Below are 18,541 nucleotides of genomic sequence, written 5' to 3' on the forward strand. Positions count from 1 at the left end.
AATAAGTCCTGGGGTTGATTTGCTCGACTAAAGGCGGTGCTCCAGCATGGCCGCAGTCAAATGACTGAAACAAGTAAAAGAGTATCTGAGAAATAATTTTAGTATTTAGAGCTGCTAGCATGTCTCAGGTATTTACCTAGCAAACCTGTCTGATGATACAGTGATTTCAAATGTTTTATCTTGCTATAAACACTTTCAAATAAATATCTCATTACTAAATTTGTGTGTGTGTGTACGTATACACGTATACGTATTTATGCATGCATGTGTATAAACCAGTATAAATCTGTGTCCTGCAAAGTCTATATTCACTGCCAACTTTTATCTACCTGTTGATCACCTTTCCTCTTTCATCCAACTCCCCATTCACTCCAACCATTTTTATCTCTCACTCACCCATACACCTCCATCTCTTACTTTCCCACTACCTGTGAAACATGCAAACTATGAATGACATACCCCCACCATCTGTACGTATGGGATACTGTACTGATCCATTTTCATCATTCTACCTGTGCCTACTTATCCCTCTTCCATCCATCTCACTTCCTTCTATCATCAATCACCCTTTCATTTATACCTCTCATCTCACCACCTGCCAGTCATCACTCCCTCTCTGCCTCTTCTTTTAACTCTCACTATGCTCTCCCTCCGGCTTCTCTGCCACCTTCACATCCTCTCAACTCCCTGGATCCACACAACCCTTAACTATGTCCTCTTTCTTGTGCTCCTTACCCCTACACCTTCTGCCCATATTTGCTCTCACACTATAGAGCAGTCCCGGACCTCACTCAACACAAACTATCTCATCAACAGCTTCACTCTGTCCTTCACTTTCTCACTAACATCTGACACAATTCTTTTCTCTTTCACCTGTCCTTTTCATACTGCTTTCCCCCAATAGATACCCTTCCTAATGCCAACCACTCCACAGAATGTACTGGGTGTTTTTTTATGTGGCACCAGCACCAGTACTGTTAATGTGGCCCCAGTACAAGTACGCTTTATGTGGCACCAGCACCAGTATCAATTCTGCTGAGGCAGATGCGTCTTCTTGAGTACAGCAGTGCACCAGATATCTCAGTCCTTAGTCATCTCTTTAGAAAACCAGAGTAAATCAACATCAACAAAACTGTCTGACTCATGCAAGCAAGGAATAGTGGATGTTAAAACTATGATGATGATCATCATCATCATTGTCGTTTAATGTCCACTTTCCATGCTGGCATGGGTTGGACAGTTTGACTGAGGACTGGTGAGCAAGAAAGCTGCACCAGGCTCAATCTGATTTGGCAGAGTTTCTACAGCTGGATGCCCTTCCTAACGCCAACCACTCTGAGAGTGTAGTGGGTGCTTTTACGTGCCTCATCATTGCCTCGGTAAGGCCCAATGTTCGAGGGTCGTGCTTCACCACCTCATCCCATGTCTTCCTGGGTCTATCTCTTCCACAGGTTCCCTCAACTGCTAGGGTGTGACACTTTTTCACAAAGCTGTCCTCATTCATTCGCAACACATGACCATACCAGTGCAGTCGTCTCTCTTGCACACCGCATCTAATGCTTCTCAAATCCAACTTATGACAATGAAAATGATGGCTGAGTAGTGGAAGGTGAACAAGCAATAACTATTATTTTACATGTCTAAGGTTAAAGAAAAAAAGGATGATGTTTTAATTTCAACTTACAGTTGAGTCTTCTTCTTTTGCCGTTTCATTCATATCAACCCATTCTCCACTTTCATCTTCAATTCCTTCACTACTACAACTTTCCCAACCATCATTGTCACTGTCTTCATCATCAACTGCTTCTTCCTCCTCGTCATCATTATCATCACCACCATCGTCATCATCATCACTATTTTCTGTTTGTTTTTTTCCCTCATCTGTTGTAGTCGTTTCTGCCATGCCCTTAGCATCTGAAAAAAAAAAGAATAAATAAATAAAAAATAAAAAGTTTAATTAAAAAATATAACGATAATAAAACCAGTTTTCTTTCTTAATTCTTTTTTCAATTTATCTAAGATTCAATACCTGCGTTGCAAAGCCACTGAATTACTGATCAGCTTTTCAATATCATAAATTCATCAGCTATATACTAAAGTCAACATCACTCTTGTATACAGAGGTTCGGTTTGTGACTAAAATTGGTCTACACCAGTGGCATATGGTAGTTGTTGTATTTGGTGTGCTGCCACGCCCAATGGCACCAAATTTCAAGCAGGGGTACAACAAAAGTTCTCCATTAAGATTTGTGATTAAATTAATGAATAAGATTAATATTTATAAAGAATTTGCTATTTCTGATGGGTGTGCAGCACACACCCGGAATATATGCCCCTGGTCTACACATGAAGAAAATTTGCAACAAACACTATTGGAAGGCAAGGAGATTTAACTTTAACCAAATCCCTTAACTCAGAGCAATTCACTAAGGTCTGAAAGTGAGGGGGACTGATACAGTTGGAAGTATACATTCAAGAAATCAAGTATATTAAAAATTGGATCCTTCTGAATTGACGGGCACCACTTTTCATTTATGTTTTATGTAGTGTTTTTGGTACCGAAACACTTTCAAACTTCGTATACTTGCATATTATGTGTTATAGAACAGATAAAAATGAATTAATCAGAGACTGATATAAGAGCGTGGTGAGCATCCTTTATCTTTTTATCTGTTTCAGTCATTAGACTGCAGCCATGCTGAGGCACCAACTTGAAGAATTTTAGTTGAATGAAATCCCAGTAGTTAGTCATTAAAGCCTGGTACTTCCACTCACAAGGCTTTTGGTCGGCCTGGAACTTTATTAGAAGACACTTGCCCAAGGTCCCATGCAGTGTGATTGAACCCAGGACCATGTGGTTGAGAAGCAAACTTCTTACCACAAGCCATGCCTGCACCTAAGTATGTAAGCATAATCTTCCTTCCTCAGATGTTGAGATATACAGCATGGATATTTTAATGCTTTAAGGAGCCCATCCTCTCCAGGTCTGAGCAAAGATGATTTCTTTCAGTGAGCAGAAAGTGCAGAAGAAGAAAAATTTACCTCAATACTGGATTAATTTATCCACTCCAAATGGATAAAAGATGAAATTAACCTCAAATGGGCTTGAACTAGTGTTGGAAAGATTACTGCAAGGTATTCTCTCCGACATTCTAATATGCCTGGCAACTTGTTACCAAGCATTTATGTATCATCATCATCATCATCATCATCGTTTAACATCCGCTTTCCATGCTAGCATGGGTTGGACGATTTGACTGAGGACTGGTGAACCAGATGGCTACACCAGGCTCCAGTCTGATTTGGCAGAGTTTCTACAGCTGGATGCCCTTCCTAACGCCAACCACTCAGAGAGTGTACAATAATATGCACAAGAGAGACAAAAACGAAATCCTTATTATCATTTAGCGTCTGTTTTCCATGATAGCATGGATTGGATGGTTTGACTGGAGCTGGTAAGCCAGAGAACTCCACCTGGCTCCAATCTGTTTTGGTTCAGTTGCTACGGCTGGATGCCCTTCCTAATGCCAACAACTCCACAGAGTGTACAGGGTGTCTTTTAAATGTCACTGCCATGAGTGCCTCTTATGTGTCACCAGCACAGGTGCCTTTTACATGCCACCAGCATGGGTACCTTTTATGTATTACTGGCATGGGTGCCTTTTTCATGTCACTGGCACAGGTATCTCACACATACACAGGCAAGAGTACCTCACATGCCACTAACACAGGTGCATTTCAGGTGTCACTGGCACTGGCCACGATTATGATTTCACTTAGCTTGACCTGTTCTCAAGCACAACAAATCATCAAAAGTCTTGGTTACTTGTCTTGAAATTGTTTTGGTATCCAAGTCCAACTGAGGTATATGCAATGAGGTACAGTTGCATTTTCTGGATTAATACCACATATTTAACATGTTGCTTTCTTGTCATTAATCTGTTCATCAAAACTGATATTGTTCGAACCCCTCTTCCCATTTCAGTAGAAAATCATCTAAGAATTGACACCAAAGTGGCTGCTTTCTCAAGGATAGAAAAAGTGCTTAAAATGGTGCATGGTTTAACACCCCCAATTGCACCCAGGGTGTCTTGAGTAGTGTTCACACTGGTAAAACCATCTGGACAACAGCTTTAATTTGTTATTCAACTTGTGTTTTTTACTGCATCTGCAGTAATAACCTCACCAGTCCGAGAGACAGAGAGCATGTAAAAGTTATAGCCACTACACCTGACTATCTTATAAAAAGAAAAACTATCAACACTCATGAGTTACATTGATTAAAGCATGAAGTAAATATTAAGATGGAATGTAGTCAATTGATTAAATCAACCACAGTGGCTTCCGACAGTTTAATTTCAAGATTTCTGCAAGGATAACAGACAAGGCCTGAACAGGTGTGACTTGAACTCAAAAGAATACCCTAACTATCTAGTATCATCATCATTATGAGTTGGACAGAGTTTATTGAGGTAGATTTTCTAGGACAGGATGCTCTTCCTGTCACCAACCTTCAACTGTTTCAAAACAAGGAAATAATTCCCCATACCCAGACATGTTCGCATGTGAATGCTTGTATCATAGTGATCATCATTTTACAACTTTCACATAATTACACACAGAGGACAGGTTTCTCAGTTTCTTATTTCTTTATTGCCCGCAAGAGGCTAAACATAGAGGGGACAAACAAGGACAGGCAAAGGGATTAAGTCAATTACATCAACCCCAGTGTGTAACTGGTACTTTATTTATCGACCCCGAAAGGATGAAGGGCAAAGTTGACCTTGGCGGAATTTGAACTCAGAACGTAATGGCAGACGAAATACCAATAAGCATTTCGCCCGGTGTGCTAACGTTTCCGCCAGCTCGCCGCCTTGTTTCTCAGGTTTCTCAGTTTCTGTCAATCAAATCAACTCGCAAAGCTTTGGTTATCCTGGGGTTTATAGTAGAAAGCACTAGCCTAAGGTACCACACAGTGGGACTGAACCCAGAACCATGTAGGTTCATTCATTATATAAATAATAATTCCTTATATATAAATAATAATTCATTCTTATTCACATAAATAAAAAAAAACAATATGATCAAAACTCCTGGCATGTTTATTTAAGGTTATGTTAAAACATTTCTTTAGCAGTTACTGTGTGGACTGGTCGACATCACCAGAAGCTACTCAATAACAAAAGTGATGAAACATAAACAGACATTTCAAAAATCATTCAGTTAATTAAATATTATGTCTGGATCCACAGCTACAAGCACAATATGAACATCAACCATTAGCCAAAAACAACAAAATTAATACTTCCACAACCAGATATAAATATTCTAGCCTATCCACAGTTCTGAGAAATCTAAGATGGCCATCTCATCCAGACCTATCTTATTATCCACATATAAATTTCGTCAAATTATTGATAAGTTTATTTTCACCACTCACAAATATAAATTCCAGATTCATAAATTGAGCTTTTTGAGCTAATAAATGAATAAATAAATAAAAACCCTGAAATATTTCAAATATTTCATTTTCTGATTTATTCCAGTGTCCATTGCTTTATTTTGGTTTCACTTCATTTTTTTGTTTTGTTTTTTTTTTGCAGCTGGAATATCAGTTGCTAAGAATAACCATAATAATGAAGATAAAAAAAGAAGAAAAACAGCCTGATATAAACATTCAATTGCTATTGCTATTTTCGGTTATTTGATATTGAAAACATACACTATTGAAAGAAATGTCTCTATACTTGGTATTCTAAGTAAAAGACAATACTACAACCATATCTGGAATGTCTTTTATGTAGAAACGTGTTAATGTGAAAAGTGATATGGAATAAATGGAAAAAAAAAAGCTTACTTTAAATAAAATATAAAGACAGGATTGTGTGGTGATAAAGTTTACTCCACAACTGCATGGTATCGGGTTTAAACTCACCACATGGCATCTAAGGCAAGAGCTTTCTACTATAGCCTAGGGATGACCAATACCTTGTGTGTTAAATTTAGTACAAGGAAACTGTATGGAAGCCTGTCATACACACACACACACATATATATATATATATATATGTCTTGTCTTACAAATTACATGGTGATCCTACCAGTGCTAAAACACACCCAGTACACTCTGTAAAGTGGTTAGCATTAGGAAGAGCATCCAGTTATAGAAACCATATCGAAACAGACAAGAGAGCATGGCATAGCCCTTCAGCTTGCCAGCTCTTGTCAAACTGTCCAACCCATACCAGCATGGAAAAAATGGACGTTAAATAATGATAATAACAATACACACACATATCTACACTCTTGGAGTGGTTGGCGTTAGGAAGGGCATCCAGCTGTAGAAACTCTGCCAAATCAGATTGGAGCCTGGTGTAGCCATCTGGTTTCACCAGTCCTCGGTCAAATCGTCCAACCCATGCTAGCGTGGAAAGCGAATGTTAGATGATGATGATGATATAAATACATGCATGTGTGTGTGGAGGGTATGTGTTAGTGGCTCCTTGTCTTGACATCATGAGATAGTTGTAAACAAGTGTCACTGTTATGTAAGTGGTGTCATTTGTTTCTAATCTTGCATGAAAACACGTCTGGTCATGGGGAAATATTACCTTACTTGGAAGGCCTGATGACTTGAAGAGCATCTGGTTATAGAAAGTTTGCCTTAACGAATTCCATCTAACCTATGCAAGCATGGTAAAGTGGACAATAAAACCAATATGATGATAAATAATGTTATATGCATATGTATGTGTAAATGAATATGTGCATTTTTCTCTATGTTTTCACACTGGTACTGCTTAATAAATTGTGCATTTGTTTATTTTTAACCATAAACAATATATCTCATTACTCAATAGCTTTGTCATGTGAAGACTAGTGGAATAAAAACATCTTAACTGAACGGTAAGGGAGCTGATGGCAGGAAGACCAGTCAGTCAAAGAATATTGCCTCAATAAATCTCGTCCAACTCATGCCAGCATAGAAAACGCAAATGTAAAAATGATGAAATGATGATGAGAAAGAGAAAGAAAGACTGAATGTAAAGAAATTTATCTTGTTTATGTTTTTCCCAAGATCTTAAGGAGTTACAGAGACAAGAATTAGCTTCAAGCTGGATATTAAAATATCATACAGCCAACATATGGAACACTTTAATTACCCTTATAGTCTAGGGTAGCGTTTCTAAACCAGCATTCCCCGGAACCCTAGGGTTCTGCAAGAAAGAGCGAGATAAGCTAATGCTAATTTCATGATCGTAATATATATATATATATAAATATTCATATGACATTTACCACGTGAACTACGATGAAAAAAATATAAGAAAGATATAGTATATAATTTTTTTTGTGCAGGGATTCCTTGAGACATGTAATATAATTTTAAGGGTTACGCAAGGGTATAAAGGTTGAGAAATATTGGTCTAGGGTATAAGTTAAATGTAGAATCTTTGCAGACATCAAGAAGACAAATAAAAAAAAAGTAGCAGTTGTACTCTCAGCTATTCTCTTTCTAAGTGACTGTATGTCTATTTTACATTACAGTAAATGCTAAACATTCAAAACAATGTGAATATATAAGTATTGCATTTGACAGAGTGATCTTAATGCTAAAGGGTTAATGTAGATATAGTGCAATGATTGAGAAAAATGAAAGCTTAATGCACCTGTTTCTCTTCTATTGTACAAATCTTCATGCAATTGATATTCCTGGTCCACTACCCTAGCGAAAATCTACACACACATTCAACAAGCCCATGACAAGACTTGGTAATAAGAAGCAAACCTTTTCACAAACATACTGCCAACTGTTGAAATATCACAGGCATCAACAAGACAAGTAAAAAAAAAAGGTAACACTACTACTCATTCCCTTTCTAAGTAATTGTACCTCTGTTTTACATTTCAGTAAATATCAAACATCAGTGTTCCACTTACCTGTTTTGCCATCTTCTGTTACTTTTGAACTGTCTAATTCTTCAAGCAAAACCTCTGCACCTGGCAGGTAACTTTTGGCTTGAGTGTCTCCATAGGATGGCAGTTCTGCTTCTTGCATAGCTTCAGTCAATCGGCCCTGCATGGAACAGATAGCAGCATTATTTTACCTACACAAACCATTCTTCATTTTCTTTTTAATAAGTGATATTACACGACTGTCTTCTGTGTCTATTACAATGTACTCTCACCCAAACTTCTTGTGCGTGTGATGTGTTTCAGTTTTGGCATAAGAGAAAGAAGGACAGCATTCATAACCTTTCTGCAAGATCTTTGATTCTGGTGGGTAAAAGATCCTGATATTCTCAGAATAGAAACTTGAGCTCTGCTAAAGGTACCCAATGCCAAGGTGAAGGTGTTTAACTGGATAACAAATTAAGTCTGCTATCTAAGAATTTCCAAAGTTTTGTTCCACCCAATTTTACTCATAAGGTTAGGGTATGATTGAAACCGGATTCACATGATTAAGAAACAAATTTCTTAATTACACATCTGTACCTGATTATGCTTGCACAAGATTCAATAGAAGATATTTAGTTCTAGTTTCATCTCAATAAACAGAGATAAATCTCCTCCTGAACAGAACAGATACAATTCTGGCAATAATTCCATATTTAGCATTTTTCTCCAACAACTAAATGAATTACTGGCCAAGCCAAATATGAAACACAGAGGATCTGGACACAATAACCTTTCAGTTAGTAGCGATTCAGCCTCTATAAGTATCATGTTGTCAACAGACATGTGGACTGAGATAAGTAAGGTTAAATGCCTCTTTGACTCTTTTCTTAGAGGTGCAAAATCAGCTGAGTCCATACAGCTTAGTTGGTAAAGTATCAAACTTTTAACTGAATGTCATGAGTTTGTGAGTTTTAATGAACCATGGGCCAGTGGCTTAGAATCAAATAAAACCTGGTCAATGATTATAGCTCATTAGCTGGGGTCTGGAATTAGGAAATCAGAACTAACTGAATATATATTCATTTATTAGGGATCTAGACAATGCTTAATTGTATGCTAGAATTAATTGAATAAACTCTCTTAGTATTACTGGTACAGACTTATCAAATGTGTTAATACAAAATGGTTAGCTGACTACAGACAGAGTTGTCAGAATGTTGGATAGAATACGTTGTAGTATTTGTTCTGGATTTCTGCTCTCCGAGTTCAAATCCTGCTGCTAAAATCTTTGTCTTTCATTATTTCAGAATTAAGAAATAAGTAGAAACCATTAGGTGCAACCTTCTCTCCCATCAAGTTCTCACATCTCAAATGTTCAGTTGGTAGGGCGTGGAGGTCAAATGTGGAAAGCCCAAAAAGAAGTCTGTCTCATGTATGAGGCATTTTGGTGCCACTTATATGGTATTGATGATTTGATGTTGACTTATTTGACATCAAACATTTTTAAGTTTCTTTCAGTTTATGTATGTGAGCATCTAGTTACATTTGTACATATACTCCTTTTTCTTTTACTTGTTTGTCATTTGACTGCGGCCATGCTGGAGCACCGCCTTTAGTCGAGCAAATCGACCCTGGGACTTATTCTTTGTAAGCCTAGTACTTATTCTATTGGTCTCTTTTTGCCAAACCGCTAAGTTACAGGGACGTAAACACACCACCATTGGTTGTCAAGTGATGTTAGGGGTACAAACACATACATATATATATATATACATATATACGACGGGCTTCTTTCAGTTTCTGTCTACCAAATCCACTCACAAGGCTTTGGTCAGCCCGAGGCTATAGTAGAAGACACTTGCCCAAAGTGCCACGCAGTGGGACTGAACCCGGAACCATGTGGTTGGGAAGCAAGCTACTTACCACACAGCCACTCCTGCGCCTATATGTGTAACTTCTCTCCCTGTCTCAGACATTTTCTATCTGTATGTGTATATCTCTATGCTTGAATGTGTATGAGAGTGTGATTGTGTCCAGGGTCAAATGAGGTTGACTGTCCAGTCAGCTGTGCCAAATTGTCAGCATCCAAATTGTCAATCTGATCTGTATCAGCTTCTAACTGAATGGATACCTAAAATGTTAAACCTAAAGCAAACTCCAGGCTACAATGTCTAAGAATGCTGGCAGGTGACAGCCATAGTTGACTATGTTGTAATGAATAGCGAAGTCTAGATATAGTAAAACTACCATTCTATTACATTGAAATATTAATATTAAAACAAAAACAAAAAAGAAAAATGTTAATAATAAAATTACTCTGTCTTTCTTGTGCAGTATATTGGGATTGATCTGCTTCACAACTTGGATTAATCCTCGACTTGCCATGGAGACAGCTGTAATAATAAAGAGACACACATGGAGATAACTAATAAAGAGACACCACATCATAGAGATAACTATAATAAAGAAATACAAATACTATGGAGATATCTACAATAAAAAGATGATCATTTACACACAAATATTAAAAAATACAGGAAGCAGGAACAAAAAAACTTTAAGGAGCTTGCTTTGCAATCACAAGATCCCAGGTCTGATTTCACTACTTGGCATCCTGACCGAGTGCCATTCACCACAGCCTTGGCAAGTCAGTAAAATGGGTAGAAAAATTGTTTAGAGACAGAAGGATGGGTTGTATCTAATTTAGCCCTTCAGCATTTAAACTGGCCCAAATAGGTTTTATGTTCAAACTGGCCAGATCTGGCCTCTCACACCTATTCTACAATGTCTTTCTAAAAATATACAATCACATCGTAAAAATTTCGAAACAATGAGATGATATATAATTAATTGAAAACAATGTGAATTGAGTAATCTGAATGCTAAAGGGTTAAAGGGCCAGCCTAGCCGCATTGTGTCATGACTGTTTGAGGATTACATTAGGGGTACACATGAATATGGAATACTCAACCACTTATAGAAGCTGATTTAATGACAGGCAGTGTAGTTAATCAAACAATTGAACACTCATCACTGAAACTGATGGACATCCGTTTACTTCTATGTGTAGTGCTGCTTTGAACTGCTAGCATCAGTCATTATACAAAACAGTTAAGATATTGAATGTAAACATTTCATGTGAGTAAACAATATTAATAATCTCATATACTGGCACAAGGCCACACATTTGTGCACTTTATCCATGATACCAAGAGGAATAATAATAATAATAATAATAATAATAATAATAATAATGATGATGATAGTAATGGTTTCAAATTTTGTCACAAGGGCAGTGGTTTTGGGGGAGGGAATGTGTCGATTACATCGACCCCAGTGTTTCACTGGTACTTAATTTATCGACTCCGATAGGATGAAAGGCAAAGTAGACCTCAGTGGAATATGAACTCAGAACGTAGCGAAGGGCGAAATACCGCTAAGCATTTCGTCCAGCATGCTAACAATTCTGCCAGCTCTTCACCTTAATAATAATAATAATAATAATCCTTTCTATTATAGACACAAGGCCTCAAATTTGAGGGGAGGGGCCTAGTCGATTATGCTGACCCCAGTGTTCAACTGGTACTGATTTCATCAACCCTGAAAGGATGGCAGGCAAAGTTGACCTTGATGGAATTTGAACTCACTGTCAACTCAGCACCTAGGGATGATAATAATAATAATAATAACAATGATAATGATTTCAAATTTGGGAACAAGGTCAGCAAGTTCAGGGAAGGGGCTAAATTGATTACATCGACCCCAGTACTTAACTGGTACTTTACTGACCCTGAAAGAATGAAAGACAACATTGACCTCAGCAGAATTTGGACTCAGAACATGAAGACAGACAAAATACTGCTGAGCATTTTTGATGGCATGTTAACAATTCTGTTAGCTCACCATCTTAATAATAATAATAGTAATCCTTTCAACTAAAAGCACAAGGCCTGACATTTTGTGATGATGGCGGATAGTCGATTACATTGACCTCAATATTCAAATGGTACTTATTTTATAGACTGCAAAAGGATGAAAGGCAAAGTTGACCTCAACAGAATTTGAGCTCACAATGTAAAGATAGACAAAATACTGCTGAGTATGATAATGACTCTGCCAGTTCACTATCTTAATAATAATAATAATAATAATAATAATAATAATAATAATAAAAGATTCAGTTACCTCTTTCTCGATTGGACTTGTACTGAGCTAAATCTTGTATAAGCTCTTCAGTCAATGCCAATGGACAACGAGAAATAATCTCTTTCACTGCATTTAAACTGAAATAATAAAATGAGAAATATGGTTCCAATATATTTATCAATATGTACTAATAATCAAGTGGTTATTTCAATTTCCAATGAAATTATATCATGATGTGTGCAATAGCTTATTCTATTTGACTTCATTTCTGTTAAATTAAGACATACCTTTAACTTTCAGTCATTGGACTGCAATAATTTTTGGGCATCCCTTTTAAAGACTTAGCTGAACAAATTGACCCCAGTACTTATATCTTAAATCTAGAACTTGTTCTTTCAGTCTCTTTTGCAGAACCTCTACATTATGGGGATGTAAACAAACACAGGCAGAAATGTGGTGGTATGGTAAGAAGCTTGCTTCTCAACCACATGGTTCTGGGTTCAGTCCCACTGTGTTGTACCTTGGGCAAGTGTCTTTCACTATAGCCTCGGGCTGACCAAAGCCTTGTGAATGGATTTGGTAGACAGAAACTGAAAGAAGCCCTTCATATATATATAAATGTGTGTGTGCGCGCCTACTAAATTCACTCACAAGGATTTGGTTCACCCAGGCTAACTGGAAGGCAGCCCAAGGTGTTGTGCAGTGGGACTAAACTCAAAACCATGTGGTTGTAAAGCAAATTTCTTAACCATACAGCTATGACTGTATCTCTACATGTTACGGTTGGGAAGTCATTCATCTGTAAGTCCTCTTGAAATAAATTTTACAAACTTGTCTTGTGTATTGAAACTCATCTACTCAAACTAAAAAGAGTACATTAACTTAGAAAGCTATGGTATATTAATCCTGGAAGCACAGCACAACCCCACAGGCACAAAAATGTTTTGACCAATACTACCTGATTCTCGTGAAAGTACGTGGCCAATTGATTTGGATGTTAGATTATGATTGTTAAGTTGTGAATTCAATTCTCAGATTGGGTGGTATGTTGTCTTGGAGCAAGGGTTTTCATTTCACACTGCTTCAGTCAACTCAGTTGAAAATGAGAACCAGTGGCAGCTGTGGAGGGGTTAATGCTGCAACAGATCAATGCCCTGTTCAAAATGTGATCCTATGAAGGTTCTTCATCAGGCAATCTTGACCGTGCTTTTGCACATGCTTATGCAAGTTAGAGTAATACTTTTTTGAGTAAAATCATCAGTTACACACATACACACTTTCCCTCTCTACACTACTGATGTTTACCCAAGAGAAAGGCTACCAACTCAGGCTAATCAGCTTGGCACCAATGTCATCACAGGTATAGCTGTGAAAATACAAGCCTTACATTATACTGTATGTACTTTTTGTTGTTGCAGATATACTGAAAGAAAGACAAGGTGGTCATGGCTAGATTGATTTTGAACATAGGCAGCCTAAATCTAGGCTGGGCTAGGCTGGGGTTAAACTGAGCAAGATAGGGCTGTTTGCCAGCCACAGTCAGCCAACAGTTCCTTATACAAAATATTAAACTCTATTTCTGTCCCATCCACAGGTAAATTCACAGTAAACCAGAATGGAAATGGTAATACAGTAATCCCTCGACTATCACAGGTGTTATGTTCCAAAATCCCCCGTGATAGGTGAAAATCCGAAGTAGAAACAGTACTGTACTGTATATTTTTTTTAATTATTTTTATAATTTGTATATATTTATTTTATTATAAATGCAAAATAACATCATGGAGGAATCGACATAAGCTTAAATAATAAACTGCAACAGGTGAACCGCAATGTGGCAAGGGATTACTGTAAAGGGTAATTTACTTTGGTAACTCTGAAAGGTGACCATGGCAGGATTTGAACTCAGAACATAAGGAGTAGGAATTTTTACTTGACCCTAGTTGATGTTATTGGTTCCACTAACTTTATTTAAGTGCTTTGCCTGACCTGAAAAGGTCTCAAATTCAACAACATAACAAGTCCATAACAGCAGCAACAACCACAGTCAAGAGCACATTGATTTCATGTCCACTTTTACATGCAAGTACAGACAAGAAGACAAAAGGCCGAGATACCTGACACTTTGCTGTACTCAGGAAAACCTGTCCTCCACAGCAGAAGCATTAAGGCCACTCTGCTTAGGGAAGAGGATTGGCCTGCAAGAGTCCTGTGCTGGTGCCACATAAAAAGCACTCATGCCAGTACCACATAAAAGGCACGTATGCTGGTGTCACATAAAAGGCACTCAACACACACTGTGAAGTGGTTGGCGTTAGGAAGGGCATCCAGCTGTAGAAACCGAGCTAAATCTGACCGGAACCTGATGCAGCTCTCCAGCTGACCAGCTCTGGTCAAACTGTTCAATCCATGCCAGCATGGACAATGGATGTTAAAGGATGCGGATGATGATGATGATGATGATGATTCAGGTTTGATAGGTCAATGAATGAATGAATGAACCAAAGTCACTTACCCAACAGCAATGGCATCAGCAGAATTTCTTTCTGTTATGAAGTTGTAGGCAATAGTTTTAATGATATTCTCTATAACCTTCAAATATATTAGGATGAAGAGAAATGGAAACAAGAAATAAGATAATTAAGTCAAAGTTAAGTGAGTTACAAACAAAAAATAAAACTCCAAGCATTTTTACTATAGTTTAACACATTAAATGGTGCTCACATGTAAATTTGGGTTACATTCAATCATTCATCATCATCATCATCATCACCCTTTAACATCTGTTTTCCATAGTGGCATAGATTGGAATGTCTGACCAGAGCTTTCAAACTGAGGAGCCCTAATCTGGTTTGGCTTGGTTTCCACAGCTCAATGCCCTTCCTAACATGAACTACTATACAGTGAGTGCTTTTAACATGGCATTGGCACAATATTGTATCATTATAGATATAATATCATCATTTAACGTCCACTTTTCCCTCCTTGCCTGGGTCAGACGAAATTTGCTGAGGTAGATTTTCTTCAACCAAATACCCTTCTTTTTGCCAACTGTTATCTATTTCTGAGCAAAGTAATATTTTCTCAAAACCAGACATATTATGGAAGACTGAAAATGATTAACATTGCTTGTATGATGGTGATGTTCATTTGATGGGGTGTCAAGACAAGGGTACACACAAATACAGATATATACTCAAGTACATGTGTATGGGTGTGTGTGTGTAAATGTGTGTGTGTATGTATATATATATATATATATATATATATATATATATATAGTGCAAGAGAGTTAGGGGTTGAGGATTCAACCCACTAAGGGATAGTATCTATCTATCCAATATACTGCTGGGAGGGTACCCAATTATTGTTACACTAGTGTTATATACCAAGTGTAATAAGTGGGTGCGGGTTATTCTCCAACTGCTAAATGTACTTTATATTTGTAACCTTAATTGTTAATATGACATGGTATGTCATAAGCATCTGTATATTGTGCTTTTTGTCATTTTAGTTACAAAATAAATAAATTAATTCAATGGAATACACTGTCTGCAAGTCGATGGATACCGCATATTCTCCTCCATTTTCTTATTGCTATATATATATATATATATATATAGTATCTATCTATCCAATATACTGCTGGGAGGGTACCCAATTATTGTTACACTAGTGTTATATACCAAGTGTAATAAGTGGGTGCGGGTTATATAATTAGATGCTTTTCCTGTCACTAACCTTCACTTGTCTCCAAGCTCAGACATGTTTTCATGGAAGATTGGAACTGAAGGACACAGCTTGCATGATGGTGACACTTGCTTGCAACTATCAGGCAATGTCAAGGCAAGGAGACAGTAACAAACACACGCACACACACATTTACAGAAAATTCAGTTTGGTATTTGTGATATGTATGTTTATTTACTTATATCCATGTAGATTTTACGACCGATGCACTTTTATGGATTATACTACTGAAATTCAAAGGTCACTTTAATATTTGTCTTCTTTTTTTTTTTTACTTCATTTAGAAGGCACAAACTTTCCCAATGATTTTTATAACTTTAGTAAACATTCCTTTTTTGACAGATTGCAATTACTAAGAAGAAAGCCTGTGTGTATTTATACATAAGTCACCACAACATCCAGTCCTTGTTGCAGTATAGTGACTTGCGTACCTCAATGAAACTGATAGCTATGCCAGTAGAGTGAAAGCTCCTTGTAAGGCCTTCCTCACTGGAGAACCAAAGGGTAGAGACAAGACTTATATAGAATAAAATCCCTTTCCTGAATCATATAGACTCATAGGTTCAGATTCCTGGTTTCTGTGGCATAAATATTCCCCACAGTCCATCACAGGATTACTCATTTTCGCCAGCTGAGTGGAATGGAGTAATGTGAAATAAAATGCTTCGCTCGAGAACACAACGCATCCCCAGTCCTGGAATTAAATTCACAATTTTATGATCGTGTGTTCAGGCGTAGGAGTGGCTGTGTAGTAAGTAGCTTGCTTACGAACCACATGGTTCAGGGTTCAGTCCCACTGCATGGCACGTTGCGCATGTGTCTTCTACTATAGCCTTGGGCCGACCAAAGCCTTGTGAATGGATTTGGTAGACGGAAACCGAAAGAAGCCCATCGTATATATGTATATGTATGTATGTGTATATGTTTGTGTGTGTGTTTGTCCCCCCAACATCGCTTGACAACCGATGCTGGTGTGTTTACGTCCCCATAACTTAACGGTTTGGCAAAAAAGACCGATGGAATAAGTACTAGGCTTACAAAGAATAAGTCCTGGGGTCGATTTGCTCGACTAAAGGTGGTGCTCTAGTATGGCCGCAGTCAAATGACTGAAACAAGTAAAAGAGTAAAAGAACCTAACTGCTAAGCCATACACCACCACAAGAATAATATGGACCACCAGATGCTGATGCTACGTAAAAAGCACCCAGTACATTTTGTAAAGTGGTTGGCATTAGGAAAGGGCATCCAGCAGTAAAAACCAAGCCAATACAAACCATGGAATCTGGTGTGGCCTCTGGCCATGCCAGTTCCTGTCGAGCTGTCTAACCCATGCCAGTATGGAAAACGGATGTTAAATTTTGACGATGATGAAGTTGATAATGATGCAGGGTTGACACTCTATCTACAAAAGAAACTAAGTTATGAAATCCTTGATGACATATCAAAGCCAACAAGACCCAAGAGAGGAGAGAAGCAGAACAGACAGCCTGGAGTCAAGAACAGTGAAAAAATGCTGTCAATGGCCTATGTCCAATAGCTGAATTGGGGGGAGAGAGTAAATAAGTGCATACATCAAGCAAAATCATGAGGGCACCTGTGCCCAGTGTCGCCTTCCTGGCACTTGTGCCAGTGGCATGTGTAAAGACATTCGAGCGAGATCGTTGCCAGTGCCGATGGAGTGGCTCCTGTGCAGGTGGCACGTAAAATACACCATTTTGAGCGTGGCCATTGCCAGTACCGCCTGACTGGCCATCGTGCTGGTGGCATCTAAAAGCACCCACTACACTCTCTGAGTGGTTGGCGTTAGGAAGGGCATCCAGCTGTAGAAACTCTGCCAAATCAGACTGGAGCCTGGTGTAGCCATCTGGTTCACCAGTCCTCAGTCAAATCGTCCAACTCATGCTAGCATGGAAAGCGGACGTTAAACGATGATGATGATGATCAGCTGTAGAAACCATGCTGAAACAGACAGGGAACCTGAACAGCCCTTCAGTTGGTCAGCTCCTGTCAAACCGTCCATCCCATGCACCATCATGGAAAACGAATGTTAAAAGATGATGATGAGTTACTTTTCCAACGATTTCATTACTCATAACTAATGGTGTATCATACTTGAATAAAAATAGAAATATAGAAATAAGAAGATTGATATCAGTATGAATAAAAAACAATAAATACTTACATCAGGAGGGACAAGATCATGGCTAGCCTGGGCAGCAAATAACAGAATCTTTGTCACATCTATCAAAATAAAACATAAATACATAGAAACAAAAAGCATATTTTTACTATTCTCAAATGCAGGATAATGCTAATAATATAGCCTGAACAGGATAAGCTACCCCTATTTTGCAGAAAAAAGTATTGGCGGCCAGCTATGAGACTCGAACTCACACCTCCGTGATTACGTGTCGCGGTGCTCTAGACAGATTAAGCTAAACTGCCCCCACTACAGATTCTTCTGCAAATTTAAGATGTATAGAAATCTCGCTTTATGAGACGCTATCATGTTAAATTCAAATTACGATGAACGTAAACAAACAAACAAAGTTTGCTTTGTATTTCTTGGACATTCTGACACATGTTTCTTGATAACAAATACCATTGTTTTTGTCTTTTGGTATATGTTAGGGTTATTATATTCCAGACATGAATTCCTTAATCAGTGTGTGTGTATGATTGTTATATTAAGATGCATCTAAAATAAATTGCATCTATTTGTGTATGGGCATCATCATCATCATCA

At 37.9% G+C, this 18,541-nt stretch overlaps 1 protein-coding gene across 1 annotated transcript in view; it reads right to left on the bottom strand.

Annotated features, from left to right (window-relative positions):
* The window catches only part of LOC106880306 (protein SDA1 homolog), a 65,329-nt gene that overhangs the window by 14,980 nt on the left and 31,808 nt on the right, over positions 1-18,541 (bottom strand). Inside the window, exons 9-14 of the mRNA XM_014930185.2 lie at positions 17,978-18,036; positions 14,561-14,637; positions 12,085-12,182; positions 10,216-10,292; positions 7,942-8,077; positions 1,685-1,914 (exon numbers count right to left, since the gene is read on the bottom strand). Coding sequence (XP_014785671.1) covers positions 1,685-1,914; positions 7,942-8,077; positions 10,216-10,292; positions 12,085-12,182; positions 14,561-14,637; positions 17,978-18,036 — 677 coding nt within the window. The remainder of the gene's footprint in view (positions 1-1,684; positions 1,915-7,941; positions 8,078-10,215; positions 10,293-12,084; positions 12,183-14,560; positions 14,638-17,977; positions 18,037-18,541) is intronic.

The sequence above is a fragment of the Octopus bimaculoides genome, chromosome 13, assembly GCF_001194135.2.
Source record: "Octopus bimaculoides isolate UCB-OBI-ISO-001 chromosome 13, ASM119413v2, whole genome shotgun sequence".
NCBI lineage: Eukaryota > Metazoa > Mollusca > Cephalopoda > Octopoda > Octopodidae > Octopus > Octopus bimaculoides.